This window comes from Fusarium poae, chromosome 3 (assembly GCF_019609905.1).
Source record: "Fusarium poae strain DAOMC 252244 chromosome 3, whole genome shotgun sequence".
In the NCBI taxonomy this organism is placed as follows: domain Eukaryota; kingdom Fungi; phylum Ascomycota; class Sordariomycetes; order Hypocreales; family Nectriaceae; genus Fusarium; species Fusarium poae.
This window is the reverse complement of record NC_058401.1, coordinates 3,451,049-3,468,902: the sequence shown is the minus strand read 5'-3', so window position 1 is coordinate 3,468,902 and position 17,854 is coordinate 3,451,049. Positions and strand designations below refer to the sequence as shown.

The following is a 17,854-nucleotide window of genomic DNA, read 5'->3' as shown; positions in this document are numbered from 1 at the left end:
GATCATCATGACAGCATTTGCGACTGACGATGGTCCTCGTCTGAAGAAGAGAAGACGAATTGTCATATCGTGCACTGAATGCCATCGACGAAAGCAGCGGGTTCGTGACTCTCATAATATCCCTAAACCAAGTCCAGAAACAATATTTCGAAACTAACAGACTTGTACAGTGTGATCGTGAACTACCATGTGGTAATTGCAAATCTCGGAACAAAGAGTTGGGTTGCGTTTACGAGACAGGCGCCCCAACAGCTAAGCAGAGCCAACATGGCCATCGAACCACAGAAACTTTGCCTGCTCTACCAACAGTTCCAGCAAAGAAGACTGGGTGTTCACCGTCTGGATCTAGCGACTCGCTTGATAATGGGCCAAACGAGCCTTTGTCGTCCAAGGCTGCAGATTGGGGATACGCTCATAACGGTGCATCTACTATGGGCATCCTTAAGCGTATCGAAACACTCGGCGATGGTGAAGAGAGCGCTGTAGACTTGTATGCTAAGTCTCAAGATTCAAACGCTGGATCACATGGCAAAGAGCTTGCTTTGAAAGAGAAGTACAAAGCCATCATTCGCCAATTGCCTGCCAGGGATTACATTGACAAACTGGTGGAAATGTATCTGCACAGCTTTAACTGGCAGTACTATGCTATTGACCCTGACATATTCTATACTCAGCTGCAGAAATGGAATTCGCTACCATTCTCAATCCTCTCAGACATCGGTCCTCGCGGATTGAGTCCTGAGCTGCAAGCATTTCCAGCTGTCGTCTTTCAGATCATCGCAACCGCACTACTCCTGCTACCAGAGCGACCAGATCCAATATTCGACTCGCTCAAGTTTGCAGGCGGTATGAGCTTCGAGGATCTGGCCATTGAATACAGCGAGTCAGGACAAGAAGTTGTCGATCTTTTGGGGAAGAAGCACATTTCGTTGGCAACAGTTCAAGCACAATTTCTCCGAGCATCGTTTCACAAGTTTACAGCCAGGGTGACTGATGCGGTAAGTATCACCTGGGAGTTTGTCAAGAACGACGACTAAAGTTTTGAACAGTGGCATACGATATCTGTAGCGATCCGTGATGCTCAAGACCTGGGGATGCATCGCGACAGCCTGGATCCTAAAGCCGCGGATTCAAGCGTGGAAAGCATCTTGGAAAACCAATGGTTGATTCAGAGAAGACGAAGAATTTACCTACTACTTGCTATTTGGGACTTGAACTGCGCCATGATCCTCGGACGCCCGGGAACGGTTGACTGGAACCAGACTCTTCCCACACCTCCAGTTGATGCGCCCATACCCCAGAACCGCAACAAAACACCAGTCGTTCCTCGAGGGGAGGATGACCACCCTACACCCATAACACGACTCCTGTGGAATTATCAGCTTTGCAAGCCCTTGCGAGCTGTCCAGAATCTCGAGGTTCGGGGCTCATATCCTTTGGATTCCGAAAAGATTGATCAAATCCATCAGAGTATACAGGATCTAGACAAGACGATACCATCTTCCTTCCGTATGGACAATCCAGACACCAGATGGGATCATCTCCTCGAGGCACACTGGTACACAGCAAACAGGTACTATTTCGCAAGTTTACACGAGTTCAGCAAGATGGCTCTTCATCGACCGTTCATCTTCAATCGCGCGGAGAGTAGGGCAGAAGCCATTCATGCAAGTCTCAAAACGCTCGAAATTCAGAAAATGACCTTTGAAGGACTTGCACCAGATTCGTGGAGAAATTTTATGCTTTTCTTTGCAAGTTTTGATGCTATTGTATTGCTTGCATCTGTATATATCCTGTTTCCTCAAGAGCATGCAGAGTATACAGACAAGACGATGGAGCACTTCCAATGGACGATTGAACGTTTTTCAGCGATCCAGGAGCGTAACCCGCTGGCCAAGTCTGCTCAAGGCGTGTTGAGAGCCATCGTTGCCCGGTTCAAAAGAGCCATGTCGAAGGCCAGAGATAGTTCAGTACCATCTCTGACCGAAGGTTCTACAACAGGGTCAAGTAAGACAACTACAGGTTCTACGCCAGGCAACTCAACGCTAGGAAGTGGCGACTTTTCGAGACTGATGACTACGGATTCGACGTGGATGCTCCCATCGGTAGATGAGATGAACTCGATGGCACCTTTCTTTCCAACGGGTGATCTAGTGTACAATGACCTTACAGCAGGGCCAGATCTAGAGACGCTTCCTTTGCCAGTGACAGATGATCAGGTGGATGATTCGATGTGGCAGTTTGGGGGAGGATGGGGAGATGATACTGTTTGGCAAGTGCTGAATCAATTTTCAACTGCGACAGAAGCGGGTGCTCCTAATTTCGTCTGACGTTTTTACCCCAAATCGAGGTAAATGCTATGGAAAGGTCCTACTGTATGCTTGTTTTGGGTACGGTGTCTGAGTTTGTCCGGGATATCTAAAGATAATTGGTAGGATAGTTTGGTCTTTAAGGACAGTCGGGAGTAAGCGTTCGAGGACAAATTCCTGTTCGTACTCGGACCTACAAACAGCAAAATTGTTTCCAGAAATTCTATGCCTGAACACACATTTGTCTTCCGAGGAGTGACGAGGAAACACAGTAACTTCTATCGCTTGCTATCTAGCATGCCAGATTTGGTATGCTGCATAAACCCATTGTGCAATCTGATCGGGTCTGGAGTAATATACAGTGCAGAGCCTGATATACTGCCCAACGTAGTGGTAGATGTCACAGCAACCAATACATACAGGGTTGACTGGCGAGAGTATAAGGAATTGATCTGAGATATCATAAATCTACCTACTGGCTTTATCGCCGAGTGATTTGCTTTTTTCCATATCAAGACGTGGAGATCAGGCTTCCTGACAGTCCCCAACCATGTTCATGTCACAGATAGTTGTTGGTTCGGAATATCAGCCACTGTGCTACAAATTAACGGACGGACACTGGATACTAGGCAGGTAAGCAACTTGCCTCGCGCCTCGTCTGGGCACGGCATATTGGCAAGGCGTTCTGGGTGATGCACTCGCACGCGTACGGGAGATATAAACATTGATTGATTGGACGCGACCGTTTCGAGCAATATCTTTGACACGCGGAATATGCATCTCGCGGCGGGTCTGTAGCATGATCCGATCAGGCTGAAGGGCCTGAGGCCAAAGGTAGGCTCGTACAAAGACAATGACTAACTGGTTCTGTTGGTGTCTAGGTGGCCTCAAGAACCGATGGCGTGTTACAACGTTGGGCTCTTGTGCTACGCTACAATACAATACAATACAATACATTATATGCAACTCTCCTCAAGTCGACTCGACAACTGGCATAAAAGTATATTTGTAGTAGGCGAATAGAAATGTCGAGAATAGAGATGAAATGGACAGAGTGTGTCTTTGAATCGGATACTGTGCGTGACGGGAGTGTTTGTGATAGAGAGTTGGGTTTAATTAGAGGCGTCAGATACATGTCAGATCGGCCGTTTTAATCAATTAGTTTGTTGAGACAAAGGCAAATGGCCTATAGAATGCCTTGGAAGATATCATGCATAAAGTGTCTTCTCTGACCGAATGCCGTGTATTCATTTAGGTTTTGGTTTGTCTCGGAGCCATCCATGTACGCCCATTCAACTCGATGGCAAGGCATGACAGAAAAGTGATGACTGGCAATACAGCAAGCGAAATTGTCGAGAGAGATTGTGCTGCAATCCCGGAGTGTTTATTTTGTAGTCAAGAGGTCTTCCTTTCTGTTTGCCCACTAGATAGGTAGATAGAAGAAAGAGTGGAGTGGATCGTGCCTGAACTGGCATGGGGTCATGTGGGTTATGATAAAATCCTCCACTAAGAAGAATAGAAGATCTCGGAGATCTGACAACAACCGACTGAATACTATCTAGGAAAGGAATCAGTTGAATCATGTGGCTTTTCGGACTGTACAAAGAGAGTGTATGAAAACTAAGAACTGGGTTTGATTCTTTTGATCAAGAAACCCTGTTTTCATAAATCATTTATATGCATCCCGTATTCAATATCAGCCATTATTATTAGTATTAGCATCTTTATTTTAAGATTGATTCCCTGTCGCTTCGATATGTTCTTTCACACTTTGGCGCGCGTCTCCACTTGTGGATCTGCAAGCTGTGCATGGGCTGATGCTCGAAATCCCTGTCCCCAGGTCTATGAGCATTAAAAATGTTGACTGATAGAGAAAGAGAGGCGAAATAATTCAGACATTTCTGTGGTATCTCATGCTATATTACTCACTAAGTAATTGTTACACCCTAAATTCGAAAGTTAACTTTTCTGTTCCCCCCTTGAAACCGGGGGGGCTGCTAGCACCTTTCATCACTGACGGGAAGGATGGAGGAGCCCAGCTTCGGCTTTTGCAAGAGTTAAGACACAAGGCAAGGCAAAGTAGGCGCAGGGGGGAAACAACTTACCTCTTTCTCTCTTTCTACCTCAGGAAAAAAAAAAGTTTTTACAAAGGCCGCCCACCAAATTCTAACTTTAACCTCTTCATACCTTAACATTAAGCAATATAAAAAGCATCAACGTCATCTTTCTCATTGTTGTCTTTTTCTATCCTTCTTATTCCCTTGTCTAAATACTGGAAAAAAACTCTCTAATTCCGCAAGGGGCGCAGAGGTTGATTCGATCCATACCCTGCAAACGCGACGCGCCCAGGGCACTTTTTGTCGTCTCATCTCCCCCAAACGTGCACTTTCACCCACCAAAGAGAGGAGGGTGTGCAGCCTGCAAGTGGAAGGAACAAAGACCACCAACTGGTCTAGCCTTTTCCTTTCTTGCTTTTTTCTTCTTTTTTTCAGTTTCCTGCTAACAGGAAAAACGCTTTGTGCAGACAAGCAGCACATTAGCCAATCCACAGCAAGCCACTGGACAGAGAACCTAAAGCAAACCATTCATCCATCTGCAGCTACTAAGCTAACTACCTACCTATAATATCCACACTGCGCACCTGCAGTGCTAATCTCGACCTCTCTCATCTTTTTCACGATCGCGAATCCACCACCACCCACCAACCCACCCTGCCCATTCGCTTCTCGGTAGAAGCAAACAAACCATTCAGGATGGAAACAACTTCATTCACCGATTTTATCCAACGATATAACAATATCCAAGCTTACGAAGCTTCAAAAGACAAATTGTTACAGGTATGCGCGCACAACCGGCATCATGATTCCTTTCATCCGCCCCCTCGAGATAGCAGAACACTTGGCACCCGACATCATGCGATGTGAAACGACAGGAAAACACAAAAGGTAGACTACTGGCTTGCGCAACTGTCAACATGTGCTGCCAATTCGTCCCTTTTGCTGTCAAAAGCCAAAGTCTTCTGCTGCTTCGGTGGAACCCATCGAGTCGCAAACACTGCTAACCATTCAACAGGATGTTCTCATTTATTGCAAGGCCATAGAATCCGACTCGGATAAAGAGAACCAGAAGCTTCAAGCTCGATTGAACGAAGTAGAGCTCGATCTCAAAGCTGCGACCAAAACCAGAAGAGATTTACAGAAGAGCCTAGAGGAAGCAGAGTTACAAGTCAAATGGGTGATGCGACAAAATGATGAGATCAAGGTATATTGATGATTTGACGTGATGTTGCACAAGCGCAACCGCTAAAAGCTTCAGAATACCAACTCTTACGTTTTGATACTGATTGATGGCGATGGCCTCTTGGTACGTTTATTCAGATATGATTTGGTTGTTGTCTTGGAGCTGACCAAGCAAAGTTCGATGACAGTTTTACAAAACGAGGCCTCGAGGGCGGAACAAGCGCAGCCCGCGCACTGCGAACTGCGGTAGCGCAGCTTTGCAGTCATGAGCGTACTGGTTCATTAGAAATTATCTGTCGCGTTGTGGCCAACGTTGGGGGTCTCAGCAAGACACTCTTCAGTGAAGGCTGCATTGATAATCTTAACCAATTCAGAGATTTCACTCTTGGCTTTACACAGGCCAAGGCATCCTTCGACTTTCTTGACGTTGGCTTTGGTAAAGAGCGTGCTGATGCTAAAATCCGAGGTATGGTCTTCGCATCTATGTTAGAGGCCACCCATGGCTAACACTGTTAGAAACGGCACGTTGGCATCTGGGCAACCAGAATTGCAAACATATCCTCTTAGGTATTGGACATGATGCTGGATACGCCCCTTTCCTTAATGAAATCGTCCACGATGATGAGTCGCGCCATTGCGTGTCTTTAATCAAGGGGCCGCCCCTCGTGCGCGAGTTGGAAAGACTCCAACTCAACGTTATCGAGTTTGAAGACATCTTCCGCCCAACCAAGTTGATTTGCGACAAAACCCCGACTCTGGCAATAGGCACCCAGCGCACCCTACCGATCAAAACCCATACCTCGGCGACTACCAGCATGCCGCCAACACAGGCAGCTGTCCTGACACCTGCAACCAGTACTGCATCGTTATCGCCTCCAAATACTTCTTGGGCCAAAATTACAAAGAGCGTTACTCCACCGCCTCAACTTACTATGCCTCTGCCGCCTAAGCAAGCCAAGAGCAAGCCTACCGGCAAGACCCCAGCCCAGCCAGCTTGGAGCCCCGGACCTCGTGGTATTGACCCTACCGTTTCGGTTGCTGCAGCCGCCATGGAAAACATTAAACGACGAGCCGGAAACGAGAAGCTTTGTAACAATCACTATCTTCGTGGACCGTGCGGCAGAATGGACATTTGCCCCTTTGTCCATAATTACAAGGCCACCCAAGACGACTTACTCGCGCTTGCAATGCTGTCACGACAAAATCCTTGTACAGCTGGTCAAGAATGCGACGTAGATGATTGTATTTATGGCCATCATGTAAGTCCTTTTACTGACCTTTATCACATTATGTTACTGACCACCACAGTGCCCCAATGTCGTCAATGGCATGTGCACACGACAGTATTGCAGATTCTCGAGGGATGCACATCCACCAAACACCAAATTTATCAACAAGAATATCGATGTTAACTAGGGAATCCAGCCTTCACTCCTGAAGTCTCGAGCAACTCGTAATATAACTAGATTAGGGATAGGAATTAAGAGAACACAGGGCTCTGGGACTGCTTTTGGAACGGGATGTGTCAGACGACGAATTGAAAGTTTCATCTTGCTTCGAAACAATGCTGTTCGCGCTCCCTGAGATGGCGTGCATGCAGTTTCTCTCTTTCGACCTGGAGCAAGAACCTGCTATAGCTGGCCAGCTGTGTTTAGGTTATTGGTAGTTCAGGGCTGCAGTTCAATGAAATATTTGGGGTATCTGATAAACCTGTCCTGGCAGAGTATTTGGTGGTCCACGATTTTCAAAGTTTTGTAGTGACTTCGTCCCTCGCTCTGTAGCAAGGACGGCAGGGTATGGTATGCCGATTGTGGCAGATGGCCAATCTTGCACAAAAAATATCATGAGGACAGGGAGCATGCGTGAACAAATATGTGGTGATTACTGAGACAAAGCATACATAACCATCTAGACAACAGACCAGTGAGCACAACAAACGCCAACACACAGCCCTGTTTATTAGTGACTTCTCGCATCGCCTGTTGGTGAAACAACTGTCTCTTGAGGCCCTTTCTGAGCAGAATGCACATCTCCCGAGTCGTTTTCAACGAGTCCGGCACTAAGGGCACCAGCACTGGTTGAGTCAACTGGCGCAGAAAAACCGTACCATGCGACAACAGCGACGCCGAGAATCCCGCAGATGCAGCTGAAAACGAGTGCGACAATACCACGAGGTGTGAAGCTGTACTCCAGAGTCAGCAAACAATGATAGCAGAATTAAAAAAAGGGGGCAACTTACCCAGGAGGCAAAGACTTGGCAGGTTTGTTCTCGTCAGTAAGATCAAGAAAGTCTTCTGTGTTGGCAGCAGCGTTTCCCTTGGTGGGCATACCGGCGGCAGCGCATGCATCAAGGTGGTTCTTTGGAATCTCGATGGTTTCTTGGAGGGTGAGGGGGTCTTCTACGAAAGCAGCGATGAGACCAGAGATAACGTGCCACTCAATGTGACAATGAAACAACCAGACACCTGATACAAATGTTAGTTCATGATATCATATTGAAGCCACGGTTCAAATATACCTGGGTTATCTGCCTTGAAACGCATGACAATGTTGCCGTTGGGGTAGATGACGAGAGTGTCACGTCGCATGGGGGTTTTTGGCAGATCCTTGTCTGTGACATTGGTATCGGCCCAGATACCAGCCTCTTCCTCAGATCGATAGACAGACTGGAACGCATGGCCGTGAAGATGGAAAGGATGACGACCCGAGTCAAGGTTGTTCACCACCAGCTGAACGATCTCGTTCTTCTTGAGGACCATGGAGTGTGTATAAGTTCCGTATACAGTAGGGTCTTCGGCATCCTTCCCTGCACTAAGCGCTGTGTAGAGCGTGGGGACTTTGGCCTCGGTATATGTGATGTCGTTGAAGAAAGCGTAGTTCTTACCGTCTCTCAGGTTATCCATCTTGACATCCAGGACCACCTCCTTATCGGGCTTTCCCAGAATTTCCATCTTGTCATATGGAACAAGGGTCATGTCATCGAAAGGATCTAGTGTTTCGACAGTGGCCGGATTTGGTTTCTCGGCCTCTTTATCGTAGACCAACCAGCCGGTAGCGTTGTAGTTTAGGTCTGGGGGCAGGACGTCAAAAAGCGTCTAAAATGTTGTGAGTACTTCTCTGTGATCGTTTTAAGGGAGGCTACTCACAGTGTCCATGCTAGCAACGATTGGAAAGTTCTTAGAGGTTTCGTTCTTGGTAGTTAGGAGAAAACTGACTCGCTGAGCAGCCGAGATATAGATCATCTCTGCCTCGGCTTCTTCAGTGTAAATACCATCAACCTCGACGATTCGCATTTTGTGTCCTTCAAACCAGAGATATTGGCCAGCAAAAGCACCAACATTGATCACCCGGAACAGGTATGTATTTTCGGGCTGTACAGACATGGTGAAGTTTGTGGTTTCATTCATGAGGGCGTTCTGAGGTACAGGCTCGGCGCCTGAAGGATTTGACTTGGCCATGAATTGAGGTATGAGGGACCGCATCTCATCATGATACCAATCAGAAAGTGTCAGGACAACCTCTTCATCGTATTTCTTTTGATACGGAAAGTCTTTATCGTGGACGATAAAGGGCCCGTGTAGACCGTCTGGATATTGTGCTGCAGTGTGACTGTGATACCAGTATGTGCCGGGCTGATCAACCTATGGAAAACTTGTTATCTTGAGGATCGAAGTACTTTTTTGTGTTCTCTTACAGTGAAGTTGTATGTAAAGCTAGTTCCAGGAACGATCGGACATTGACTAACACCAGCAGGACCATCCATGTGCGTGCTGCCATTCATGTAGAGGCCATGAAAGTGTAGGGAGGTAGATTGATTTCCCAAATTGTTATGCACATCGATGATAACACGGTCGCCAATGTCAACCTCGATTGTAGGAATAGGCCATTGGCCATTGATTCCAATAACTGGGCGTTCGAAAGCATTGTCAGGATTAGCTCTGACCCAGCCAATTTCGAAATCGAACTTCCTGGTAGCAGCTTGAGCCAGTTCGGGGAGAGCAAGAAGTAACGCTGCCTTGACTGACAAGAACTTGGAGCGCATCTTGAATTTGAAAGAGCCGTCCACTCTAGAGAAATGAATTTGAGAGGGATGAGAAGTAAGTCGAGACCAGACTAAGGGGAGACAGGCTGTCGGTATGGGTAATAAGAGCTTGCGAGACGCTTGAAGGAAAAAGATTATAATGTTCTACAAAAAGTGAGAGGTGAGTGCGGAAACAGTCGAGATCAGATTGATCAGATAAGATGACAATACGGACCCTGGTGGAATGATCAAGCCATAATACAAGTTTACATGGGGGAGAGGGATGTATGTACTGTAACATCACAAGCCGGCAAGAATTTGTGTTGCACTGACGCCCACAGGAGCAGAGGGAGGTTCAGCAACCGAGAGCCGAAGTAAAGACAAGATCCCAGTGACTGTACTAAATGTCGCTAGTCTGTGATCCATGTTGATCTCTGCATACCTAGGTACATAAGACAAGAGTCTTTTCGGATGAATGACAGAGGCGATCTAATAGGCGCTAATCGAGGTTGATGCTTTTGATCAGCCCATAGGCAAAAAGTGAACCACGTCTGCGGAATTAAAGCGTTAGGATGGTTTGAATGAGCTGTAGTTGATCCATTGTGGCTTGAAGAGGCTTGAAGCTATCGAGTCTTCTGATTCTGGGTCTCTGTTGCCATCCATGTAAGTGTAAGTGGAAGGAAGTATCTTTCCTCTTCTGGTTTGGTGGGTTTTTCTTGCATGCCCCACTCAAGCTTCATCTTATCAATCGCAACCTCTTGCTCGTGTTTATCTCCCTCTCTTTCTCTGCCGCTAATCTCTTACAAGGTATGATTTGCTATGAATACCCGGTAAATAAGTTGACCTGCAGCAATTGAGTTTTCACTTTGAATAGGCGATGTCACCCTTTTCGGCACAGTCACTCCCGATTGCCTTGTCTTCTACAAGCGATGGTCCATCCAAGGGTCCAATTGCTCTGACCTGCCAAGACGGGTCACCCACAGCTATCAAACCCGCTGGAGCGTCTTGGCGATCGGCCTCTTCCTCAAAATACCGACAGAACATTCCCTTTCCTAAACCACGAGCGATCCCTGTAAATCTTACTATACCCGGTCTTGAGACTAAGACACCCTGACTGACTATTGGGGAAAAGAGGATCCCACGGCACGTCAAAGCCGGTTCGACCGCCACAAATTCACAGAAAAGACATGTTCGAGTGGACCCTTCAACGGTCGAGAAGCAATTCTATGGATGCAGCAACCAGAGAGTGGCCTGACAGCTAAACGGAAACAACGCCTTTCCGAAAGAGAGACAACACCACAAGCGAAAACAAGACTTGACCAACATACCACTTGGAATTTTCAGCTGCGGCATATTAACTATCCCTGTCTGTCTCATGTAAGTTGCCAGGTTGCCTCGGATCAGATAATGGCAACCTTCTGATCTTTTTGATATGATAACTTTGATCTTGAATCGGCAGGTCACAGCCAACCCTTACAGTCGGCCGCTTCTTCTCGTCCAGCCGATCTCTGGTGCGGCTGAACTGTCGCTGCCAATCATCAAAGCCGAGCATCGCCGCTTCAAACTCGATCCATCCATCTGATAATTCCAAATTTGCCCCGCCCAAGATGCAAAGTATTATGACATGATGCTGGTATCTTCTTGTACGACATGTCGACTACTTTCCCTGGGGCTAGCCAGGATCGCCATTGTACACACTCCATACAAGCTCAAGCAAGTCTGACTCGGCACTGGTCTTTTGACTATATCGAGGTTATGTGGGGTCGCTGTGACAAGCAAGATGAAATCTTAACATGAACTACGGCTACTTCACTCCGAAATTCAAAGGAGAAACTACGTAGTATAGTCTCTTAGAAGCCTTCTTTTTGATGTTTCACATAAGTGTAAACTTGACTCGACCAACACTAGATATCGCTCACCAGATGGATCTCGAATCTGAAAACGAGCAACTAACTAACTACCTTGTAATTTCACAGCCCGCATCGAATGAGAGGAGATTGGAGTCACACAAGGTTATCAGATTGATTGATTAAGCTCACCCCTCCTTGATCAAGGTTATAAACTAACGTCCCACGTTACGGCAATTCCTTGCCGAGCGTCAACGGGCTAATGTGACTTAGCAACAAGCCACCAACCATTCAGCAGCCCAAGCAACCCCGATCATGGCCTGTTTTCCCAGCATCGTGCGGCACTTGAGCCTGCTGGCTTCTCTGAATTTTTCTCATTCCGCGGTCTTGCTCTGCTGATCCATGTACCATCCCAAAAGTCCAGCTCGTTCAAGATACTAGCCAACTTAGGTAGCTTACAAGGTTGTGTAATAATAATGCGATCAAACCATGCCGCCTCCCAACCCCTGTTCTCGTGAAGAGTTAAACGGTTATCTGATCCGCCGCATGTGAGGTCTCGGAGGATTCACAAGCTACTCCGATTCCAAAAGGTAGCAAGTGTAACGCAGAACCCAATACTGTCCGTTGCCGCTTCCTGTTTTTTTACTTTCATATCTACCTCTATCTCTCTATTCCTTCTTCTGTACTATCAACTACTTGAGGTTGGCCAAGACAATTCTCATCTAAAGCTCAACACACCTATTTATAACGGCTGAGCATCTTCACATTGACCGACATCCACTATGGCGGTTGATGTCTTTGCGGTTCCCGTCTTCCTCGTCGTCTTTCGAGAGACTCTCGAGACAGTCATCATCGTGTCCGTCCTCCTTGCCTTCCTCAAGCAAACGCTCGACGGGCCCAATGGTGATATCAAAGTATACAAGCAACTGAAACGTCAGGTAAATACACAGAACCGCCAATGCTCACTTTAAAAAATACTGACTTGTCTTTCTAGGTTTGGCTCGGGACGGGCATTGGCTTCTCTATCTGCATGGTCGTTGCCGCCGCTCTCATCGGCGTCTTCTATACCGTCGGAAGCAACTCCTGGGATAAGCACGAATACTACTATGAGGGGGCATTCAGCCTATTCGCTTCCCTCATTATTTCTGTCATGGGCGCTGCTCTTCTCCGTATCGGCAAGATGCAGTCCAAGTGGCGCGTCAAGTTGGCAAAAGCTATCGAGTCCCCAATCAAAACTGGGAGTAAGGGCTGGTTTAAGCAGTTTGTTGAGAGATACGCCATGTTTGTCCTACCTTTTGTCACAGTCCTCCGAGAGGGCATTGAGGCCGTTGTCTTCGTTGCTGGAGTATCTTTCTCAGCTTCGGCCAAGTCCATTCCTTTACCTACTGTTGTCGGTCTCTTCGCCGGCTGCTGTGTCGGTTACCTCTTGTACAAGTAATACTTCCCCTTGCAGGCACATGGCTCTTCCAATGCTGACTATAGTTATAGGGGTGGCGCGAGTACCAAACTCCAGTTCTTCCTTGTTCTCTCCACCTGTCTCTTGTACCTCGTTGGTGCAGGCCTCTTCTCTAGGGCTGTATGGAGCTTCGAGATGGCCAAATGGAACGAGTATGTCGGTGGTGAAGCAGACGAGTTCGGTAACGGACCTGGCTCTTACGATATTGACCAGAGTGTTTGGCATGTTAATGTAAGTCATCGTTTGATTATCGAGTTCATCTTTTCAATGTTCTGATAGTCTTCAGTGTTGTACCTCTACCGATCAGATTCAGAATGGCTGGGGCATCTTCAACGCTATTTTGGGTTGGACAAATTCGGCTACATACGGCTCTGTTATTTCTTACAACCTATACTGGATTTGTGTCATGACCGGCTTCATTATCATGCGCTTCAAAGAGACACATGGCAGGTATCCGTTCGGAAAGGCAAAGGCTCATGCCAACGCTGTTGATGATGCCGAGAGTCAAGCGGCCTCTTCTCCAAGCAACGTCCCCAATGAAAAGACCACAACAGCATAATCCCTATGAGACGAAGTATAGGCAAAGACTAGGCTTATCCTGATGGAAGACTCTGTGCAATTTCATCCGCTTTACAGCGGTGTTACAAGTTTATGTTAGTCTACATCCAATTTAACAAAGTCTAATATGCCAGTCTCATCCTATCTGCTCAGCTCTCAGGTGTCCAGTCCCATTCATCTGCCAAAAACATAGCCTTTGCCATTTTATCAACATAAAGAGCTCCCTCGTAACGTAGCCTCTGATCGTTCGCAATAGCTCGTGTAAACTGAAACTTCTTGGGTGCACTGTCTCTGTCATCGGCTCCATGCTCCTTTTCGGCGAGCCACGAGATCTCAGTCGGTCGCCTCTTCCAGTCGGCATAAGGGATCGCGATGACGTTTGCTGAAAGCATGGACCGCATGTAAATCAAGATTGGTTCCAGGCGTGTTCGTAAACCACAGTTTGTATGATGTTTATCAACTTGGTAACTCGGACACTGCTGAAGTGTAGATAATAGTTCCTCGATCTCAATCATGGCAGTGTCTGGCACCATATTCAAAGACGCCGGACTATAATCCACGAGAAACAGCAGATTTTTGTTCACAAAAAACTTGAGCATTTGTCCAAGCTGATAAGAGTCGCATGCCGCACTCGAGTCATATCCTAGTTTGCATTGCCTCTCGCGAGAGGAGAACAGAGCGAGGAAGTGACGTTGGACGGAAGAAACGGTGTTGAGAATACACTCACGCCGATGTCGAAGCTCCTCTACACAATAGTCAGCCCCTGCTAATATTCGCAGTTCAACGCTAAGGGTTTTACTCACCCTCTAAACCATCTGGTAGATTCCACCACGCAGCCGTCATAGTGGTATCCTGATCATGAAACTCGCTCCAAAGACTTGATCCTCTCATGATAATTTCTCGGGTTGATTGTTGTAGACGCATGGGTTGTCCTAGTAGCCATGCGACCAGAATCTTTTGGCGCAACACTTGCTCTGTCTCTGTAGGTCGTCCATCCTCATTTCTTAGGGGTTTGTTCGACGTCAATGGCCACCTAAACTTGAGGTCTGTGTTCAAAACCCGAGCTACTGCCGCTACACAATCGAAGCGATCGGCAACGATTGCCAGAGTAGTGATGTATGGCATGGTGCCACGAGACGTTTTTGTAGGCCTCTGGTGTATGATATTGAGTATATCTTCCATGGTGTTCTCACGTCCAGCAGCTTTAGTTGCGTCATCATCGTCGGTGATTGGAATCCAGGGTAGGTCCTGGACATCGGCCTCGTTTGCGTTGATCTTCAGTTGGGCGAGCTTTTCGTGTACATCTGAGATCAGCTTGGCTTCTCTAAATTGAGAATTGGATAGAAGATTTGAGAAGTACTTTGAGTGCTTCTTTAGAGCCGCCAAATTGACTCGATATCCCACCCGGACCTTTGACTTCAGAGTTGAGCGGTCAGGGGGCTGAGTACCAGCTTTCCTACTGGCAGCAAGCTCAACTTTGCGAGTTTTGTTGAGAGTGCTGGCAGAAGTCTCAAAGGTTACATCCAAGACAATATCACCAGAAGCATCTATTTCTACCACGGGAGGCAGATCTTTCTTAGAAGCCTCTGACCCGTCCGCCTCGGCGGATGCTGCAGTCCCAGACTCGCCCATTTGCTAGGTATTTGGTGTTATTCGACATGGAGATATCAGCCTGTGTAGAGGCCCAATTGTGAATAGGCAGGTTGCCGAGAGTAGAACGATAGGATCTCAGTTGAGTAAAAGTCTTTTCATAGGGAAGACGATAAGATCTCAAGCTCCCATCTCATAGGTTGCAGGTGGGATGACGTTCAAACGAGTACGTACCTTTTTCCGAATTGATATCCCTGGCAGACCCCGCCACGGGCTTGGTTGTGACCTACGTTCCCGGGGCGGTCCAGGGGCTTCAGTCGTTAATTTTAGCGGTTACACGAGGCTTCCCGCCCCTGACTCCCGATGGGTTCCCCGCCAAATTCTCGTGGTGCAGCCTAAAGACTGGTCTTCCCATTGCTTGATTGGCCAGGTTTCGTCTAAGAGAACCCGGCTTTGGCAGATCCACCTGGGAAATCATGTCCATCCAACATCCATCGTCACTTTCCGACCACCAACAGGGCAGACCTGGATCCTCTGTCCTTCACCCACATTGATGGCGTTGTTCACTCACAAGGGCACGTTATTCACACAAATAAACTCTCTATCATCTCGTCTGCCCCCCATTCGAAAATAAACTTCAAAGCTTCGTGCGTTTTGTCTCGACGAGCGACTGGCAACAACTATACTCCGACAACCCACACAACCCTCGATAACTCGCCCGATGGCATTGCAGACTTTAGCCTGCACAGCGCTCCAGTTCTTCAAGGGACGCTGATGAGTGAGGACTGGCGAACAAAACCATATACACATTCACCACTTGACAATGGCACCGTTCACTCGCGCCGCTGTCGATTCAACACTTGCCCCTGCAGTTCAGCTCCTTAGGATCACAGCTCGACCTTCAGTGACCCCGAACCGTCTCGGTTCCCACCAGCGAAGCGACGCGCAATATGGGACATTAAATACTTTTGGCTGTCTGCGCCGACCCGTATGTTCGACAAAGTATTCAACATGCGCGAGCTGGTCCGACAAATCGCGACAGTCTCGGCTTACACGTCCGAAGTCGCAGCCCAGCCAATTATCTCTGTCGACACTCGAAACACATAATCGAAGAGAGTTTCATACTTACTTTGTGACACATCTGCCTTCGTCTTCCGTTCATCCCGATTCTCGTTCGATAGGACCCGGCCACAAGCTCCCTCGCGATGCTGCAACCCCTCACACTCCAAGTGCTGGGCCTGTCCCCGCTGTCGCCCCGCCTTACATCCCGTCAACCCGAGATTTGACTGTAGTACGAATTCCAATGCGGAGGGCAAAACATCATCTGGGAGTCGCGACAGATCGGGGAAGCCGTCCCTATAACGAAGATCGAGAACAGGCTGGCACAATCAGCCTTCCAGCCTTTGCCAAGAGGGCACCCAGGAGCGTAAAGCACAACCCAGGAGAGGCTACAGCTGCGGACAGCGCTTGGGGAGACCCTCAGATATTTTACTTTGGTGTTTTTGACGGACATGGTGGTAGCGAATGTGCTGATTTTATCCGCGATGAGTTGCCAGGGTATATTGAGAAGGCATCGGAAGAATTCGGGCTTCAGAGCAGTTTGCGCAAGAAAAAACCAAGTCGTGAAGGTATACACAGTCATCACCATGATCACAAACATAAACAGGCTCGCACATCTCAGTCAGGGCAACCTGAGAGTACTCCCTCGACGAAACGCGAGGCTCTTGATGCAGTCCACATGAAAGGACCGGAAGAGGTCAGGCACGAAATGAATGTACCTGATACAAACAGCGGTGCTATCTCTGAAAAGCCAGTGCATGGAGAGCGAATACACAGTGCAACATCACCGCCCGCCGAAGTCTCAGACCTTGCAAAAGCAATACGTATGGAGAAGAACTTGGTCAAGGAATACAGAGACACTGTCGGCGGTTACTTCAGGCGCTTTCACCCCGAACACTTTGTTCTCTCACGAGATGAATTCGCTGTAGAAGGACGCAAGATTACGATCGAATCGGTGCTTGCGTATGCCTTCTTACGTGCGGATCTGGATTTTGTATCAGCCCAAGCACGAAAGGTCGACCCCGAAGATGCGAAAGGATCCGATGATACCCCTGTCAACAACGACGAGGTCTTTGGCCACCCGTCTACGCCCTCTGGTCATGGCATAGGAGGTCCGGCAAGATTCAAAGGAGGTTCTACGGCCTCGATAGCCCTCATTTCTACACCAACGCCCGCCCCCTTTTGGCATCCAGCAGCCCAGAGCACGTTACTTTGCGCGCATGTTGGAGATAGCCGTATACTTCTTTGCGACACCGCTACTGGCTTAGCTCAGCCTTTGACATCCGATCACCATCCCAGTAGCCCGACCGAGAGTCGACGGTTACGACGATATGCACCTGCTGGATCAATGGTTTCTGGCGATAGTTTCGGCGAGGAACGCATTGCCGGCTTGGCCAATAGTCGCGCTTTCGGAGATATGAAAAGCAAGCGCATTGGTGTCTCGGCTGAACCAGAGCTTACGCGGGTTGAGATGGGCCCTGCACAATACTCTTTCCTTGTCCTAATGACGGATGGTATTTCAGGAACTCTTAGCGATCAGGAGATCGTCGACGTTGTTAAAGAGGCTCGCACGCCTGAGGATGGCGCTCGTAACATCGTCAAGTATGCCACCGAAGTTTCCTCCGACGGCGATAATGCGACATGCCAAGTGGTACGCCTGGGCGGCTGGGAGCGTCGATCTGAAGGTGGACTGGGAAGTCTTGGGACCAAGGAGGTCCGTGATGCCCGCATTGCAGAAGCTCAAGATCCACGACGAGGGAAGAGGTGATTGACTT

General features: G+C 48.0%; 6 protein-coding genes across 6 annotated transcripts; 4 read left to right on the top strand and 2 right to left on the bottom strand.

Moving 5' to 3' along the window:
* Positions 1-7: 7 nt before the first annotated feature.
* FPOAC1_008540 (uncharacterized protein) lies at positions 8-2,330 on the top strand (the record flags this gene model as incomplete). The annotated part of the gene is made up of 3 exons (XM_044852981.1): positions 8-100; positions 171-998; positions 1,050-2,330. 3 exons carry the CDS (start codon positions 8-10, stop codon positions 2,328-2,330), a joined length of 2,202 nt encoding a protein of 733 aa, XP_044705651.1.
* A 2,732-nt stretch (positions 2,331-5,062) lies between these two features.
* FPOAC1_008539 (uncharacterized protein) lies at positions 5,063-6,964 on the top strand (the record flags this gene model as incomplete). Its single annotated transcript, XM_044852980.1, has 6 exons — positions 5,063-5,146; positions 5,382-5,570; positions 5,625-5,672; positions 5,726-6,014; positions 6,065-6,807; positions 6,857-6,964. 6 exons carry the CDS (start codon positions 5,063-5,065, stop codon positions 6,962-6,964), a joined length of 1,461 nt encoding a protein of 486 aa, XP_044705650.1.
* A 543-nt stretch (positions 6,965-7,507) lies between these two features.
* On the bottom strand, positions 7,508-9,590 carry FET3 (ferroxidase fet3; the record flags this gene model as incomplete). The annotated part of the gene is made up of 5 exons (XM_044852979.1): positions 7,508-7,730; positions 7,788-8,013; positions 8,067-8,643; positions 8,695-9,189; positions 9,243-9,590. 5 exons carry the CDS (start codon positions 9,588-9,590, stop codon positions 7,508-7,510), a joined length of 1,869 nt encoding a protein of 622 aa, XP_044705649.1.
* A 2,608-nt stretch (positions 9,591-12,198) lies between these two features.
* Positions 12,199-13,431, top strand: FPOAC1_008537 (uncharacterized protein; the record flags this gene model as incomplete). The annotated part of the gene is made up of 4 exons (XM_044852978.1): positions 12,199-12,354; positions 12,411-12,850; positions 12,905-13,103; positions 13,159-13,431. 4 exons carry the CDS (start codon positions 12,199-12,201, stop codon positions 13,429-13,431), a joined length of 1,068 nt encoding a protein of 355 aa, XP_044705648.1.
* A 148-nt stretch (positions 13,432-13,579) lies between these two features.
* Positions 13,580-15,062, bottom strand: FPOAC1_008536 (uncharacterized protein; the record flags this gene model as incomplete). Its single annotated transcript, XM_044852977.1, has 2 exons — positions 13,580-14,175; positions 14,234-15,062. The coding sequence occupies 2 exons, from the start codon at positions 15,060-15,062 to the stop codon at positions 13,580-13,582; spliced, it is 1,425 nt and encodes a 474-aa protein (XP_044705647.1).
* Positions 15,063-15,843: 781 nt separating this feature from the next.
* FPOAC1_008535 (uncharacterized protein) lies at positions 15,844-17,847 on the top strand (the record flags this gene model as incomplete). Its single annotated transcript, XM_044852976.1, has 3 exons — positions 15,844-16,008; positions 16,063-16,648; positions 16,706-17,847. The coding sequence occupies 3 exons, from the start codon at positions 15,844-15,846 to the stop codon at positions 17,845-17,847; spliced, it is 1,893 nt and encodes a 630-aa protein (XP_044705646.1).
* Between the last annotated feature and the right edge of the window lie 7 nt (positions 17,848-17,854).